Genomic DNA, 19,093 nt, shown 5'->3' on the forward strand with positions numbered 1-19,093 from the left:
GCAAACCCTGCCAACCAGCCAGGGGGTCGTCAAGTCGCCCTTACCTGGGGGGCGCTGGGGACCACACGGGAGTCTGAGGCCACCTGCCCTCCATCTCTGTCATAGCCCAGCATGCTCTTGGGAGATGCCTCTGCTGTGGGAACATCGGAAACGTTACTGGGGCTGAAGGAGGAGGAAGAGGCAGAGATGGCTCACAGCTGACCCAAAGCAGCCCAAAGTGACCCCACGGGAGTGCCGCCAGCCAGGCAGGACAACGGGAGTGGGCACTGGGAGGAGCCAGCTGTGGGTGCTCACAGCAGTTTTGGGAACTGAAAATACACCACGATGTCTTGGCCCCATGGCATTCTATGACAGACGCCCAATAAACCTGGGCAAGAGAAGAGGCGTCAGCCCCGGGCACCCTCGTGCAGCCAGGCCTTCTGTGCACCCGAAGGCCAGCACCCTGTCTCGCCCCACCGTCTGATGTGAGAGGGTCCCACGACACAGATCAACGGGGCCGGGTTCCAGCCCTGCTCCCAGGGTATCTCAAAAACTGTCGCCCACTGCACCTGCAGCTGTTTCAGTGCTCTCTGTCTAGGGAGCTATTTCTGACCAGCTTTCCCAGGGTTGCCGTGAAGAGGCAATCAGAAAAGCCAAGCAAGTTGACATGGGGGCCTCGCCTGAGCTGAGACCCTCATGTGACAAAAGAAACTCGTGGGCAGGCCAGGGCATGAGCCAGACCTATGGGCCGCGGGAAAGGTGGCAGGGCAGACGGAGTCTCTGGGGAGGTTGGGGCCGCCCGCACATGTACACGTGTCTCCTTTGCACACCCCACTGGAAACCCACAAGGGAACAACACCCAAATCAGATTCCCAAGGAGACCAAATCTAGTCCCTATCACGTGTCCCCAACCCGTGGGCAACACCTGACTCCCCTCTTCACATCCCCGTGCCCACCTCCAGGGATAGGAGGCTCACTGTCAAATGTACTCTCTCCACTTCTAAATGGCTCCAACCCCCAGGAAAGGTCACTATTGCCAAACTAGAATCCGTGTCCTTGGAGCTTCCCCCATGAGTTCCGCACTTTGGAAAGAGCATGGACTTGGAGTACAAGTTATAGCATTTGTATGTTACTGAAGCTCAGTTTGCTCATCTGCCCAAGGGGCCCATGGGACGGACACATCTCACAGCACGAGGCCAAAGGAAGAAGAGCGCCACACGCAGCCCAGCGTGGTCAGGGCTGGCACTCCAACACCACCTCTCGTTTCCACCCTTGTGCAAAGGCACTCTTGCTTCTGCCCCGTCCCTCATCTTCCTCAGGCTAAACATCACCAGTTCCTTGAGTACACAGCTTCTGACCCCAGTGCCAGCTGCCACAAGCTCTCTTAAAGTCTGGAAATAAACATGGCCCGGGACTACAGGGTCCCACCTGTGGCTGATGTGCACTGAGGTTTCCGTGAGGAGGCTCACGGGAATCCTGATTCATATTGTGCCCATCCCCCAAGAAAGCCCGGGCTGAGAAGGAAGCTCAGACCTCACAAGATCAGTCCAGCTCCCTTAGAAGGGACACCGAGGCAGGCAGGTAATGAAATGAGAAGCAAAGCAAAGGCGTTTCCACAGACAGCAGTGGCAGCCAGGAGCCACAAGGGAAAGCCCTGCACCAGGTCTTCAGGGACTGCCCTGGCCCTGGCGCTCCCAGCAGTCACAGGGCCCCCCAGCGCACTGCTCGGCTTTAGCTGAAGTAAGCCTGGGTTTTTGTGGGCATCTTGTTACCTTGCTGAAGAAAAGCAAGGGCTGGGGTGGATCCACTGGAACGTGTGCAGACCCTCAGCCACTGGAGAGTCCAGGAACTGTGACAAGTCCCTGCAACATCCCAGCACCCACCAACCGGGGCTTTATCCATTTCCCCGGAGGACTTCCTCTCTCTGGAGTGTTAGCATGTGGTTCCTTCTAGAACTCTGTAGGTTTTAATTAAGCCAGGGGCATCCAGTCTTTTGGCTTCCCTGGGCCACATTGGAAGATGAAGAATTGTCTTGGGCCATACATGAAATACACTAACAATAACTGATGAGCTTTAAAAAAAATTGCAAAAAAAAAAAAAAAAAAAGAAAAAGAAAAAGAAAAGCTCATAAGAAGCTTACCAATTTGTGCTGGGCCCATTCAAAGCCATCCTGGGCCACATGCAGCTCACGGGCCAGAGGCTGGACAAGCTTGAATTAAATCATGACGGGCTCCTGCTGTGTCTGGGCCCCACCCTAGATGCTAAAGGATCCCTTACAGATAAAAGGATCTTCAAGAAATGCTTTTATCCCTTAAAAGATGAAAGATGAGGATGTGGATGCAGAAGGTTCTGGGGCAAGGAAGCTGGGCAGCACCTTGCGAACGCAGGGTTCAGCAGGAAGCTGTTACCTGTCATTGACGAAGATGTGCCCTGCTCCATCACAGCCCCTCGAGTAGGGGCCAGTTCTGACTTTTCCACCTGGAGAAAGAAACACAAAAAGAGAAGAGCTGTGAGACTCACACGTCAGCATCTCAGCAGTTGTATCTGCAAATCCACTCCCCTCGTCTCAAGCTGCCCCTGGGCTGTCCCAGTCCCTCTGTGTGCATGGATGGGGCTGTGTCACCTGACGCTGCACAAGCATGACCCCAAACAGGGGCCACTTGTTGCAAAACATGCACGGGTGAGTCAGACACACGTGGGTGGGACATCAAGAGAGGGACAGGCCCTGAGTGAGGGTGGCTCTGCATAGTCGAGATGCCTGCCCACCCCCGGGCTCGCGCCTGGGCTCCAGCCCCTGACCCAGGGCGGTGTCTCTGGGACAAGGCAGTTACTTACCAAGGGCTGGGGCAGCTGGGCACGCCCTGCAACCGCCTCATTAGGCGCTGGGGGCAGGGCCAGGTCCCCCCCGCAGACCTCTGAGCGGGGCTGGTCCCCTCTCAGGGGCTCCAGGGTGAAGTCTCTGTCGCCCACCTCCACAGGGGTCCCGGCTGAGGCTGAGGAGGTGGGCACATGCTCCTGGTAGAGCAGAGTCCGCAGCTTCTCGTCCAGGCTCTTGATGGTGCTGTCCACAAAGCCCACCCTGGGGGGCGGCCCTTCCCCATCCGACTCCAGGGCCGAGGGTGGCTGTGGGGGGACGGTGGGTCCCAGGGGTGGGCTTGGGAGCTGAGAAGTGGCCAGGCTGACAGCCCCCACTGAGGCAGGAAGCAGGGGAGTGGGCTGACCCAAGGCGGGCTGTGAGGCCCCGCTGTGGGGGCTGGGCTCAGGTGCAGGAGCTGGCAGGGGCTCCCCTAGGGCACTGGCCTCCCTGGTTGAGGCGGCCTCTGGAGCTGGAGCGCAAGGTCCTAGGCCCACCACGACGGGCTGCACAGCAAGCGGGGCCTCGTGAGTCTCCACTAGTGGCTGAGAAGTCTCGAGCTCACTGGTCGGCCCCTGAGGGGTCCCTGGACCCCCTGCCTGGATGGCAGTTCCTGATGCTGGCTCTGGCATGGTGCTGGTGGCTGAAGCTGCTCCATCTTGGGGCAGAGCAGTCACAGGAGGGGAGGAGGGGGCCAAAGGGGCTGGGGGCCCCCCAGGAGGGTTGCTGGGGCCCGCCTGGCTCAGGAGCTGCTGACCGGCTAGAAAGCCGGGTTGTTCCTTTGAGGACAGCTGGTCTTTATAGGGCGCTGGATCTAGAAGAAATGGGGAAAATGCCTTTGTACCAGGGTACTCCAGTTCCTATCTACCTGTCTCTTCCCTGGCTAAAAAGATGCCTCACACGGCCTGGCCATGGCCCCAGCGTGCTGGTCTTCTCTGTTTCCTGACACACCAGGCTCCTGCCTGCCTGCAGCTCAGCCCAGCTCCGGCTGCTGCTTCCTGTAACCCCTCCCACAGGTCTCTGGGCCACCAGCTTCACAACTCCAGGTCCCGGTTCCCATAGTGTCCCTTGCAGCTGAACCAGCACCACCCTTCCTTCTGTGTCCTCTGCAGCATGTGACCATCAGCTGTGGCTGTTGCCTGTCATCTGTCTGTCACCTGCATGGACAGCTCCGGAAAGATACGGCTCTTGTCTATCTTGCACTGGACAAAAGTTATTCAAGGAAATTTAAAAATTAGAGTTTAAGTAGTGAGCTGTACACACTTCCATGCCCAGGAGTGTGCAGGAGCCTGGAGCCTTCAGATTTAGACCCCCAGTCTTTGGTATGGTCAGAAGCGCAGCCAGGGCTGGTCAGTGACCTTGTGGGAGGAATCCAGAACCCCAGCAGTCTAACCAAGTCTCACGGTGCCTTGTGCAGGAGCTCGCGGAGCCTCCACCAGGCTCACAAGGACTGTGGGCATCTGAGAGGTGGCAGGGCAGTGTTTCTCAAACTTAATTGGCCTTGGAGCCCAGTTTTCCTCACTTGCAACCCAACCTTTTTTTTTTTTTTTTGGAGACGGTCTGGGCTGTCACCCAGGCTGGAGTGCCATAACGCAATCTCACCTCACTGCAACTTCTGCCTCCCAGGCTCAAGCAATCCTCCCACCTCAGCCTCCCTTGTAGCTGGGACCACAGCTGGATAATTTTTGTTTTTCATATGAGACTGGCTTTCACCATGTTGCCCAGGCTGGTCTTGAACTCCTGGGCTCAAGCAATCCGCTAGCCTCAGCCTCCCAAAGTGTTGGGATTACAGGCATGAGCCCCCATGCCCAGTCCACTTTGTCTTTTTAAAACACACAAAGAAAATGCATACAAAAAAAGAAAACTGTTTAAAAAATAAAAGGTAAGAATGGGGAGATTACTAGGGCCCTGATGCCCTCCCTTGTGCCCCCAGACTCCCTTGGCCCCCATCCCCGGCCTGGCCCAACAAAGGTAAACTAATTTGACAAGCATTTCCTCCACTGCTCTTCTTTCCGACCTTACCGTTTGTCTCTCTAAACACCATGGTCCAGGGCTGCATGTTCTATCAATGGAATGGTACTCTATTCTCTGGTGCCTGGGCTCTCTCACCTGTGTTTGTGAGATGTGTCCTTGTTGTGTTTGCACAACTGCACCACGATGCACACATCCATTCTGTGCTGGTGCTGGCTGGGCTGTGGCCGGGTGGGACCACGACTAAAACTGAGGCACAGTGTGCGTGGGCCCGTGTCCCGCCAGGCACACGCCAGTGGGGACCTGCAATCCCCTTTAGCCTTATGTAGGGGTGCTAAGCTGCTTCCCCAAGCGGAGTCAATGCCCCCACCATCGGCAGCCTCTGAGCACCCCTAGGACCGTGTGATGGCGTCTCATTGTGGTTCGTTATTGTTTTTAATTGTGGAAAAAACATTGAAGATGAGATCTGCTGTCTTAACACATTTTTAAAAGCACGATACTCTATTATAACTATAGGCACGATGTTGTGTGTCAAAGCTCTAGAGCCTCCTCAGCTTATACAACTGAAACTTTATGTCCACTGAACTTGGTAACTCCGTTTCCCTCTCCCTCCAGCCGCTGGCAACTTCTATTCTGCTCTCTGCTTTGATTGTCTTTGGCTTTGACTGTTCTAGATACCGCATATGAGAGGAATAAATCGTGTAGTCTTTCTGTGCCTGGCTTATTTCATAGAGCATAATGTCCTGCAGGTTCATCCATGTCGTCGCAAATGGCAGTTTCCTTGTGTCCGTGGTTAAATAGTACTCCACTGTGCAAACACATCACGTTTTCTTTATCCATTCCTCTGTCAATAGACACTTAGGTTGTTTCCATATCTTGGCTATTGTGAATAACGCTGCAGTGAACACAGGAGAGCAGATACTTCTTCCAAACCTTGTTTTCAATTATCTTGAACATATACCCAGCAGTGGGATTGATGGATCATATGGTAGTTCTATTTTAATTTTTTGAGGAAGGTCCACATTGTTTTCCATAATGGCTGTACTAATTTATACCACACTGCACAAAGGTGCCCTGTCTCCACATCCTAGCCAATACTTGCTGTCCTTTGTTTCTGAGAGCAGCCATCTTAACAGGTGTGAGGTGATAGCTCAGTGTGGTTTTGATTTGCATTTTCCTGATAATATCTAATTCAATCGAGTACCTTCTCCTGTGTTCACTGGCCATCTGGGTATCTTCTTTCAGGGCACACCTGTTCAAGTCTCTTTCCTGCTTTTCTGCAGAGCTGTCATTCTTTTCTTTTTAATTTGTGGTTCTTCATGGATGCTGGGTAGAGAATTATTTGGGGGCAATCTGTACTACAGACATCTCTCGCTCTGTGACTTGCCTATGGGCTCGATTAGTGGTGTCTTTTGATGAACAACAGTTCTTGATTTTAATACAGTCAAATTTAACCGATTTTTAGCCAGTCTTTCCCACTTGCATATTTTGTGGAACTTGAACATGTATATTCTACGTGGGGGCCATAATGATACTGCCTCTTATTACTTCTAGGAACTTTACTGTTTTCCCTCTTAGAGATTCACAGGCCACTTGTTACTGAGTTTTGTGTGTGGTGTGAGGTCATCTCCCTGTGTGGACAGCCTACTGTCCCAACTCCTTCTGTTAAGAAGACCATCCTGTCTCCACTGTCTGGCAATCCGACCTTTCTTGTCAACCAAAGATGTGTCCAAAGATGTGGGCCTGCTTCTGAGCTGTCTTGACTCCATTGCTCAATTTCTCTGTCCTTGTTCTAGGACCAGACTATCTCTGTGACTCCAGGTTTACATGAGTCACAACATCTAGGAGATTGATATCCTTCCTCTAGAAGCTGTCTTGGTTTTGACTGGCTTTTGCATTTCTATAAAGAGTATATAATCAGCTTGTTGATGCTTATTTAGAAATGGTTAGAATCTGAATCTACAGACCTAGTTGGGAAGAAGTTTTTATAATACTGAATCTTCCAGTCCATGAATATGGTACATATCTTCCTACTCATTTCTTTTTAAAATTTCTCTCAATGTTTTATAGTTTTTGGTATACAGATCTTACATACTTTTTGTTAGACTCATACACTGGTGTGTGGCATTTTTGTGTTAATATAAATTGAATTTTTCAATATTCCTTATTTTCTGATTGTTGTTGGTATAAAGATAACTGCAGTCTGTAGCTACTTCACTAACTTATTAATTCTAATTTATCTGTAAATTTAAGTCTCTATGTATATAATCATGTTATCAGCAAACAGTGATAGTTTTATTTCTTCCTTTCCAATCCCTATCACTTTTTAAAACAGTAATTGGTTTTAATGCTATTAGATATTGAGGCAAAATGATAAAATTACAGTGTTACCAAAAGGCCACGATTATTTCTTCTTCAAAATAGAAAAAGTTTTAGCAAATGTATTCCTTGGAAATAACTGCTATTTAGCCTAATAATTTTATAGGTAGAGCTTCTGAGTCAAAGAAGAGTTATCTTGTTCTGCCCACATTTTTAACAAAAAATAGTAATGCTAAAAGGAATATTACCTTTAATGTAACACTATATAGCATTATATTGATCAGAACAATCATTCAGCTGAGTGTCTACTATGTGGCATACATTATGTATTTATTTCCATTTACAGAGTAGTTGATATTGGAGTAGATAATAGAAAAACACCAACCTCAAGTTAGTACCAACTCAAATAAGCAAACATTTTCTTTGGAAGACCGTGTTCAGAAATAAATACCATTTTCTTCAAAAGAAAAATAAAGTGATTGTGACGCCACCATGACACTTCCTTACATATACTTATAAAAAGTGGTCAGGGCATTGGCTCTTAAATTGGGCTGCAGGTTGGGTCTTACCCCCAGAAATCCAGATTTAGCTGCATGAGGCAGGGCCTGGGCTTCTTCAATCCTATTGCTTTCCCTTCTTTTTCTTTCTCCCTTTTTCCCTCTAGCCCTTCCTTTCTTCCCTGCCCACCAACCCCCACTGCCCCCTACAATATCTAGGACACAGGTTACTGAATAGAAGTGGTGAGAATGGGCATCCTTATCTTGTTCCCCATCTCAAAGAGAAAGCATTCCACATTTCACCATTAAGAATATTTGCTGGGTTTTTTTTGTTTGTTTTTGTTTTTGTAAAAATAGAATTTCCCATCTATTGGGACATAGTCAATAAATTGTTTATTTAAATTAAGTTAAACCAACCTTGCATTCTGAAATCACTGCAACTTAGTAACCTGTCATACATACTCTTTTCATGTATCACTAGATTTAATTTGCTACTATTTTGTTTAGTATTTTTGCAAGTGCTGATGGAAGAGGGAGAGACTGACCTGTTATCTTCCTATTTTATAATGTTCTCAGTCAGATTTTTGTGTCAAAGTTATGCTAGTTTGATAAAACAAGCTTCTTTGTTCTCTGGACGTGTTGGGTTAGATCAGAATTATTTCTTACTTACGTATCTGTGGTAAAGCCATCAAGTTGAAACTTTTCCTTATAGGAAGGTTTTCTTCCCCTTATACACACCTATGTGTGTGGACACTCACTTTGATGGAGGCCAAGGGGTCCAAATTTATGTGCCTGATTTCTTTCTCACTGCCTTTTCTTCAACTATGATTTCTCTTTCCCTAACATTTGAGTGAGTCCATCTTTCTCATTATTGTGAACATTCCTTGTGTGTGTGTGGGTTTTTTTTGTTTGTTTTTTTGTTTGTTTGTTTTAACTATGCAGCATCCATTTGCTTCCTTGTTGGGTAGTGCCACTCCAAATTTCCTCTTGGGAACAACTGTCACTTACTTTAACTCCAGGGCTGTGCCTGCAATTTGGGCACAAGTCAGCGTGGATTCCAGCCACTAGCCACGACTGCTTTAGAGAATGTGTCCTTGTTCTGCATAATGGGAGTCAGGGCCAGACGTATGAAACCTTTTGAAAAGGGTCTCTATTTTCTGCCTGCACTTGAACCTGAAAGACTATACACTCTGAGTTGTTCCAGCAATCTTGCCACCAGGAAGGGTAGACATGAGAAGGCTTCTAATGACTGATTTGACATTTTAATGTTTATAGCGCTTTTCAGATTTTCTATTTCTTCTTCAATAAGTTTGGTAAGTTGTAGTTCCCTAAGACACAATCCAAAGAAATTTTCACATTCTTATATTTGTCTTAATGTTTATAGGATTGTAGCAGTGTCCCCCACCTTTTCATCCCTAATATTGATTACGTATGTATTCTCTCTCACTCCTTTAGTCAGTCTCATCACAGGGGGCTTACTGATGCTATGAGCCTTTTCAAAGAACCATTGCTAAGCTCTGTTGATACTCTATTGTATATTTGTTTACTATTTCATTAATTTATGTTCTTATCTATTTTACTTTCTCCTTTATTTGGGTTCCACTTTCTCTTTTGCTAACTTTTTGCAGTAAATACTTTTATTACTATCAGACTTTTCTCCTGTCCAATATATGCATTTAAAGGCTACAAAGTTTCTGCTCAATATGCTGAAACTGCATCTCACAAATTTTGGTATGTAATATTTTCATTAGCATGACGTTCTTATCATCATTCAGAATTTTTTATTAGTTTCCATTGTAATTCCTTCTTTGCCTAATGAGATATTTATAAATGCATTGCTTTAACTATCAAATGTGGATATTTTCTAGTTATCTTCTAGTTAATGAGTTCGACTTTACTTCCAACTTTAATCAAAAGCATGCATCAAGTGATTTTGATTCTTTGAAACTTGTTGAGATTTGTTTTGGGTCTGTGTAAGGTTAAATTAAAAATACGCTGTGTGCATGAAAAAATAGTGTATTCTTCAGCTGCCGAGTACAGTGTCCTGTATGTATAAGATACCAATTCTGTGGTTGAAATTTTCTCTATCCCTACTCAGTGTCTCCCTATTCCAAAAGTTGAAATATCCCATGAGGACTGTAAATTGCTCCATTTGTTTTAGTTGTGTTAATTTTTACTTTATGCATTTTGAGGCTTTATTACTAAACATAAGCAAACATTAAATTATTATATCCTCCTGGCCAGCTGAGTCTTTCACCATTACGTTTTTGCCTTAAAATCTACATTGATATAAAAATATAGACATTAGCTTTCTCTAGGTATTTATGTGTTCTTTTTCCTTTTTTTTTTTTTTTTTACTTTTAATATTTTTATAATCTTATGTCTTAGTTTGTTCTGGTTTTTTTCACTTTTGAGAATCTTTGAGATTTAGTCCATTTACATTTAATTACTGATCTACTTGGGTTAAAACTAGCATCTTACTAAAGATTTCTATGTGCTCTCCATGTTCAGTGTTTCTGTTTCTTTCCTTCCTTGCCATATTTTAAAAAACTCCTTCCCCACCTGCCCCCTCCACCACAAGTGTGGAGGTTATCTGCTATTCTACGAGTCTCACAGGGGTTACTCTAGAGACTATCACGTGCATTCTTGATTTGGCTCTCTGCCCAGGCAACATGGAATCTTGGAGCCCTTTAAGTGCATTTCCTGCCTCCTGATAAATATGCCCCATTTTCATGCATTGTAACATACCAAACATTTTAAACCTCAAGACATTATTTTTTACATCCAGTCAAAATGCACTTAGATGTACTCATACAATTATAATTCCATTGGTTTTTGTTCCTACCTGCGTTCTGGCCTTTCATCTGCAGTCACTGTTCTTCTGTCTAAAAATATTCCCTTTAGTATTTCTTTTTTTGTTTTTTTTTTTTGAGGTGGAGTCTCGCTCTGTCGCCCAGGCTGGAGTGCTGTGGCTGGATCTCAGCTCACTGTAAGCTCCGCCTCCGGGGTTTACGCCATTCTCCTGCCTCAGCCTCCCGAGCAGCTGGGACTACCGCCCCCCACCCCCCCGCGTGTTTTTTTTTTTTTTTTTTTTTTTTGTATTTTTTAGTAGAGATGGAGTTTCACCGGGTTAGCCAAGATGGTCTTGATCTCCTGACCTCGTGATCCACCCGTCTCGGCCTCCCAATGTGCTGGGATAGTATTTCTTTAATTGAGCTGTGAAGGTGATGACTGCTTTTCTCTTCATTTCATCTTCACGGAAGTCAGATCCTTTCACCAATATTTGAGGCTGGGGCTTATTTCCTTCAGCACTGCGAGGACAGCACTATCCCTTGTCCACTGACATATGTTGTCTGTACTGAGACAGGGGCTTCCAAACCTTTAAAGGACCAGTTTTTTCTTTGGCATCCTTTAAATTTTCCCGTGTGCCTTTGGTTTTCAGCACTTTATGATATATGTAAGTGCGGATTTATTTTTTAACTTACAGAGTTTGGAAGTTTCTTCAATTAGTGGCTTCAAGCCTTCCAATTCTCTGCATTATCTCTTCAAACTTGTTTTTGCCGCATTCTCTTGCTTTCTGGGACTCCAATTACATGATGTGTTTGATCATCTCACTGTAACCTCTATATTTCTTAGCACCTCTTTTCTATTTTCTGCTGTTTTCATTATCCTTATTTTACTTTAGTTTCTTTAGAGCTACCTATTTAGCTTGCTGATTCTCTCTCTGGCAGTGTACAAACCATCCTCTGATGTCTTAATTTTAACTAATGTATTTTTCAGTTCTACAACTTCCATTTAGCTCCTTTTTTTCTTTGGCATAGTTTCTAATTCTTTGACAAAAATTTCAATCTAGTCATTTGTCTCTTTTAATGCAGTAGGCAAACTTAATTCTCAGTCTGGTAACTCCACCATCAGGAACCTCTGCTGGCATGCTCTGTTACTGCTGTTTGGATCTTAATAGCTTTATTTAGGTGTAATTGCTGCAATAAGTTGCACATATCTAAGTTTTGACACAGGCATATAAGTAAAATCATCACAATCAATCCAATGAACATAGTCATCACCCTCCTGGATGTTTCCTTGTGAACCTTGCGTCCGTTCTCCCCTCTCCTTTCCTGCCACGCCTTTGTTCCCAACTACTGATCTGCTTTCAGCCACCACAAATAACTGTGCATTTTCTAGAATTTTATATACGTCCAGTCACATGGCAAGCATTCTTTCTTGTGTTCATTCAGCATAATTATTCTGAAAATCATCCATGCTGCAATGGGTATCAACAATTGATTCCTTTTTATTGCAGAGTAGCATTATAGTGTATGAATAAACCACAAAGTGTTTCACAAAGGCAGGTGGAAAAATTCAAAGAATGTCAGAGAAAAAACAGGTTCTTTAAAGGTTTGGAAGATTCTGCCACAGTACAGACAACATATGCCGGTAGACAAGGAATAGTGCTGTCCTCACGGTGCTGAAGAAAATAAGCCTCAGCCTCAAATCCTGGGGAAAGGATCTGATTTCAATGAAGATGAAATTAACACAAAAGCATTCATCAGCTGCACATTTCAACTCAAGAAACGTGGAGGATGGACACCTGAGCCGTTTCCAGGTCTTGGCTATTATTAATAATGCTGCTATGAACATTCCTTTGCAGTGTACAGGCATCTATTTTAACTGATTTTGGTTAAGTACACAGAAGTAAAATGGCTGGATCACATGGTTATCTGCACATATACTTTTAAAAGAAATTACCAAACTGTTTTCTAAAGTGGCTGTAGCATTTCATACAGTGCATAAGAGCTCTAGCTCTTCCATGGCCTCGCCAACACGTGATCTCTTAAAGTTTAGTTATTTTAATAGGTGTCTCATTGTGGTATTAATTTGCATTTCCCTACTGAACAACCATCTTTTCATACACCCCTTTGACATCCACATAATCTTTGGTGAAGCATCTGTACCAACCTTTTCATTAGATCGTTTCTTACCATTGTCTTTTCAGAGTTCCTGATATTATCTGGATACAAGACCTTTATCACATATATGCTTGGAAAATATTTTCTCCTAGTCTCTAGCCTATGTTTTCATTCCTTTTGTGTCTGTCAAAGAGTAGACAGTTTAAACTTTGATGAATTCAGTTTACTCATTTTTTGTTTTACAGATCATGCTTTGATGTTGTATCTTAGAAATCTCTGCTGACCCAAGGTTACACAAATTTTCTCCTAGGTCTTCTACTATAAGTTTCATTGTCTTCAGTGTTACATTTAGTTCTCCATTCTATTTTGAGTGGATTTTTGTATATAGCATGCACTATGAATAAATATATATATATTTTTTTGTATAAGGATGATCAACTGTTCTAAGACTGAAAAGATTATCCTCTCTTCCCTGAAAGTCATTTAAATGTTTATCAAAAACCAAGCATCTGTAGGCTGTGTGGGTTGATTTCCAGACTGTTTCATTTTGTTGATCTATTTGTCTTTGCATCAATACCACATTGTCTTGATTACTGGAATTTTATAATAATTATTGAAATCTGGCATTGTTAGTTCTCTGATTTAGTTCTGTTTCCAATTTTCCATGTCCTTTGTGTTTTCATGTGAAATCCAGAGCTGGCTTCTCAGTTTCTACAAAGACTGCTGGTCTTCTCACTGCAGCTCATTGGCTCTGTAGGTCAATTTAGGGAGAATGAGCATTGTAACAATCCTGTGTCTTCTGACCCATGAATAGGGCACTTGTTTGGATCTTCTTTAATTTCCGTTAGCACTGTTCTGCAGTTTTCACTGTACAGATCTTGCACATATTGTCAGGTTTAACCCTAAATAATCCATACACAAATAATTTTTTAGAATTTCAATCTTTGATTGTTGTTAGCATACAGAAATACAACTGCTTTTCATATACTGATCACGTATCTCACCACCCAGCTCACTTATTGATTCTAGTTGTGATGGGGATTCCATTTGTTTTTCCACACAAACAGGTTTTCTGTAAATAAAGACGGGTTTAGTTCTTCCTTTTCAACCCGGATGTGTTTTGTGCCCTTTTCTTGTGAACTGCCCAGAAGCTCCAGGTGGATGAAGAGAGGTGGAAGAACAGACATCCTCACCTAGTTCCCGATCTTTGGGGATGCTTTTCGGCTGTTCACCATTAAGTACGATGTTGCCTGTAGGATTCCGTATATTCCCTTCATCAGGTTGAGGAAGTTCCTTTCAATTCCAAGTCTTCTGAGGATGTTTACAATTGTTGGGTTTTGTCAACCGCTTTTTCTGCATTTATTGAGACAACCATATGAATTTTGTTTTCTAGTTGATCAGTATGGTGAATTACACTTCCATAGCTTTTTGAACATATGAACTACAGTTATAGTAACTGTCTTAATGTGCTTGTCTGCTAATCCTAATGTCTGTATCAGTTATGGTTTGGTTTAGAAGGTTGCATTTTTCTTATGTTGTCCTGTCTCATAATTTGGATTGGATGCCAGATGATGTAAAATATACCATATTGGGTGCTGGATGAATTTGTATTCCTATAAACATTCTTGAAGTGTGTTGTGGGATGCAGTTAAGTTACTCTGAAACAATCTGATTTTCTCAGATCCTGCTCTTAAGATCTGACAGGTGAGATAAGAGAAGCACTTAGTCTAGGGCTAATTATCCTCCAGGACTGAGGCAAGCCCCTTTTTTGTACTGTACCCAAAACCCCTTGAATTATAAGGCTTTCCAGCTGGCTGGCAGCAACAGACATCCCCAGGCCTGTGTGAGTTCCCAGGTCCACTGCCTCTGATCCTTCATGGTGGGCCACTCCTCGGCCTGGGTGAGTTTCCTCACACACAGTGTTCTGCTAAATCATCCAGGGGAATCACCCGTTATCTTCAGACTCTTCTCTCCGCAGCTCTCTCCTCTCCAGAACTCTGCCTTGGAAATTCTTGACATTTGGGTCTCTCCACATTCTCAGCTTGGTCTCCTCACTCCACAATCTCCCAAGCTCGGCTGGGGCTCTTCCTTCCCCGCTCTGGAATACAGACTTTTTCAAGGCAGTGGGCTGAGATAACTGTAGTGACTCTTTTCAGTCTTGCAGGATCCTTCACTGACTGATGTTCAAAGCCTTGAAAAAAACATTGTTATATACATTTTGAATGCTTTTTAAGTTGTTTTCTGAAGGAAAACAAATCTAGAGCCTACTATTCCATCTTGGCCTAAAGCAGAAGTATGAGGGCCCTTTTTATTGTTGATGGTTTCTGCTGCTTTTCCCTTATGCTATCTCATCGCTGTCTCATTATCTGCCTGGTCATCTTTTTCAACACATGTAAACTTAAAAGAACTTTAAAACTTACCATACAGTAACATTAACTTTTTCTTTACAGGTAGGGTTCTATGAGTTTTGACACACATATATCCATTTAGTTACCACCACAATCAGGATAGAAAACAATTCCATCACCCCAAAAACCTCCTTGCATGCTCCCTATATAAGAACACTCTCCTAATCTCTGGAAAGCACTGACCTTGTTCCTTATTATAGTTTAGCTTTTTAAAAGTGTCATTATAAATGGAATTATACAGTACGAAGCCTTTGGAGGTTGGCCTATTTCACTCAGTTTAAGGCCTTTGAGGTTCACCCATGTTGATCAATTTACCAATGATATATTGCTTTTTCAAAGTACCATAGCTTTTATCTATTTACCCACTGCAGGAAAACTGGGTTGTTTCCGGTTTTGGCAACTGGGTAATTATGAGTAAAACTGTAATCGTTCATACGTAGGTGTTTAAGTGAACGTAAGTTTTCATTTTTCTAGGGTAAAAACTGAGTAAAATTGCTATGACATATAGTAAGTATATCTTTTATAATAAACTGCCTAGCTGTCTTCTAGAATGGCTGTATCATTTTACATCCCCCCAGAAATGTATGAGTTCCAGCTGTTCCACAGCCACACCCAGATTTGATGCACTCAGTCTAGTCATTCTAACAGGTGTCCAGGGATGCCTCCCTGTGGCTGCTTTAATTTACATTTCCCCAGGAGTCAGTAATATTGAACAACTCTTCATGGACTTAATTGTCATCCTTATATGCTCTTTGGTGAAGTGTCTGGTCATCTGCTCAAGTGAGTTGCTCTTTTTTTTTTTTTTTTTTGGAGACAGAGTCTAGCTCAGTCGCCCAGGCTGGAGTGCAGTGGCGTGATCTTGGCTCACTGCAATCTCTGCCTCCTGGGTTCAAGCAATTCTCTGCCTTAGCCTCCTGAGTAGCTGGGATTATAGGCGCCCACCACCACACCCGGCTAACTTTTGTATTTTTAGTAGAGACGGGGTTTCACCATCTTGGCCAGGCTGGTCTTGAACTCCTCACCTCATGATCCACTCGCCTCGGCCTCCCAAAGTGCTGGGATTACAGGCGTGAGCCACTGTGCCCAGCCGAGTTGCTCCTTTTTTTAATGCTCATTTTACTGTTGAGTTTTGAGAATTCTTTACATATGCCTGGCACAGACACCATGTTGGATATGTGATTTGCCATTATTGGCTACCAGTCTGTGGCTTGTCTTTTCATTCTCTTAACAGTAGTTTTCACAGAGCAAGATATTTTAATTTTGACACTGTATCCATTTTTTCTTTTATACACTATATTTTTGGTGTCAGGTCTAAGAACTCCTGCCTGGCACAGATCAAAAAAGATTTTTCTCCAATGTTTCCCTGTGAAAGTTATACAGTTTTTGCATTTTACATTTGATCCACTTTGAATTAAGTTTTGAGTAAAATGTGAGGCTTAAAGATTCATTTTTTTGCATAAGGATGACCAATTGTTCCAACATCTATTGAAAAGATTATCTTTTCTTGGATTGCTTTTGCATCTTTGTCAAAAAAATCAAATGGCCATATTTGTGTGGGTCTATTTCTGGGCTCATTCTGTTCCACCGATCTGTGTACCAATCCCTTTGCCAATATTATACTGTCTAGATTACTGTAACTTCATAGTAATCTTAATATTCAGTAATGTGATCCCTCTAACTTGATTCTCCATTTTCAAAATGATTTTAGCCATTTCTATGTCCTTTGTACTTCCATATAAATTTTAGAATGTCAATATCTACAAAAAGTAGTCTGCTTTAATTTTTGTTACTGCAATGCATCTACAGATCCAGTTGGGGAGAAGTGACAGTTTTACTATGTTGAGTCTTCCAATCTATGAACACAGTATGCTTCTCTAGTTAGGTAACCTTTGATTCATTTCATTAGTACTTTGTAGTTTTCAGCATACAGATTCTGCATGTTTCATTAAATTTGGATCCATGTATATCCTTTTGTGGGGAGCTACTATAAATGGTAGAGCCTTCAAATTTTGGGTTTTCAATTGTTCACTGCCAGTATATAGAAATATTGAGGTATTTTTGTATGAGGACTGCGTATCCTATGGTATTGCTAAACTCACTTATTAGTTCTAGGAGTTGTTGCTGTAGAATCCATGTCATCATCTACATACATATGAAATCATGTTATCTGCAAATAAGATAGTTTTATTTCTTTTTTTTTAATCCACATACCTTTCACTTCTGTTTCTTGCTTGTCTTTAAGTCTGGCTAAAACAGTTCAATGCTGAATAAGATACGTGAAAACATATTATTGCCTTGTTTCTCAATATTAGGGAGAACACATTTGGTCTAATATGCTGTAAACAGTGGGTTTTTATGGTGTGTGTGTGTGTGTGTGTTTTACATTAATCAGACTGAAGAAGTACCCTTATTTTCTTAGTTTGCTAAGAATTTTATATATATATATATATATATTTTTTTTTTTTTTTTTTAAAAGAAACCTGGGTCTTGCTATGTTGCCCAGGCTGGAATGCAGTGGCCATTCACAGGCACAATCTTAGCACACTGCAGCCTCGACCTCCTGGCCTTAAGTGATCCTCCTGCCTCAGCCTCCCAAGGAGCTACAACTATAGGCATGTGCAATTGTGCCTAGCTTGTTTGCCGAGGATTTTTGTCATGAATGGATGTTGTATTTAGTCAAATGATTCTGCTGTGTCAACTGTTATGATCATATGTTTCTTCCTTCTTTAGACTATTAATATGGTGGACTGACTCTTCAATATTGCTCTCCCAGCATATACCCACTTTCTCATGGCATACTATCCTTTTAATATAGTACTGAATTTGACTTGCTAATATTTTGAGAATATTTGCCCTCTATGTTCATGAGACGTATTGGTCTATCATTCTGTTTTTTGGTACTGTCTTTGGCTGGTCCTAAAATCAGGGCAGTGCTGGCCTTGTAAAATGATTTGGGAAGTGTTCTTTCCTCTTCTATTTTCTGGAAGAGATTTTGTGGAAGTGGTATTGGTGTTGAATCTCTTTTAAATGTCTGGCAGAAGTCACCAGTGAAACTATTTTGGCCTGGAGAATTCTTTTTGGGGAGATTTTTAACTACAAATTCATTATTAAAAGAATGAATTCAAAAATAGGTATAGGGCTATTCAGATTATCTATTCTATCTTAGATGACTTTTAGTAGTTTATGGCTTTTGAGGAATTAGTCTCTTTCACCTAAATTGTTTAATTTGTCTGTAGGCTTGTTCAGACTATTGCAGTATTATCTTTTTATCCTTTACAGTAATATACCTCTTTTATTCCTGATATTGGTCTTTTATGTGTTTTCTTTAGTATTGGTATTTCATTTTTTCCTTGCAGTCTTGCTAGAGGTTTATCATTTTATTAACTTCTAAAAAAATAAGTTTGTTTCATTGGTTTTTGTCTATGATTTTTGTTTTAGATATCATAGCTTTCTGCTCTTGTCTTTATTTTCTTCATTATGCTTGCTTCAAGTTTATTTTCCTATAGGTTTTCCTTGTTTCTACCTAAGGTAGAAGGTTGAGTTATTGACTTGAGTCCTCTTTTCTCATCTAAGCATTTTAGTGCTATAAATTTCCCTCTAAGTACTGCTTTAACTATATCCCACAAATTTATTATGCTGTATTTTCATTCTTGTTCATTTCAAATTGTTTTCCTTCCAACTTTTTCTCTTACCTGTAAATTATTTATAAGTGTTATTTAATTTTATATTACACTGTATAGGAGAACATACTTGACATAATTTCAATACTTTTAAATTTGTTAAGTTTTATTTTATAACTCAGGCTATATTAACTGTTCTATACGTACTTGAAAAAAACTGTATTCTGTTTTTGAGTGGAGTGTTCTATAAATGTCAATTAGGTCAAGTTAGTTGTGTTTTCAGATCTTCTATATTCTCGCTAATTTTCTATTAGTTCTATATATTATTGAGAGTGTTGGAGTCTCCAACTATAGTTGTGGATTTGTCTATTTCTGCTTTCAGTTCTGTTAGTTTTGAAGCTCTGCTGTTAGGTGTGTATACATTTAGGGCTGTTATGTCCTTTGATGAATTTATTCTTTATAAATATGTAATGTTAGCTGGGCACAGTGGCTCACTCCTGTAATCCCAGCACTTTGGGAGGCCGAGGCAGGTGAATCA

At 42.5% G+C, this 19,093-nt stretch overlaps 1 protein-coding gene across 1 annotated transcript in view; it reads right to left on the minus strand.

The window, feature by feature from the left end:
* The window catches only part of WNK2 (WNK lysine deficient protein kinase 2), a 136,341-nt gene that overhangs the window by 25,827 nt on the left and 91,421 nt on the right, over positions 1-19,093 (minus strand). Inside the window, 3 exon segments of the mRNA XM_031654036.1 lie at positions 45-133; positions 2,388-2,457; positions 2,815-3,647. Coding sequence (XP_031509896.1) covers positions 45-133; positions 2,388-2,457; positions 2,815-3,647 — 992 coding nt within the window.

Source organism: Papio anubis, chromosome 13 (assembly GCF_008728515.1).
Source record: "Papio anubis isolate 15944 chromosome 13, Panubis1.0, whole genome shotgun sequence".
NCBI lineage: Eukaryota > Metazoa > Chordata > Mammalia > Primates > Cercopithecidae > Papio > Papio anubis.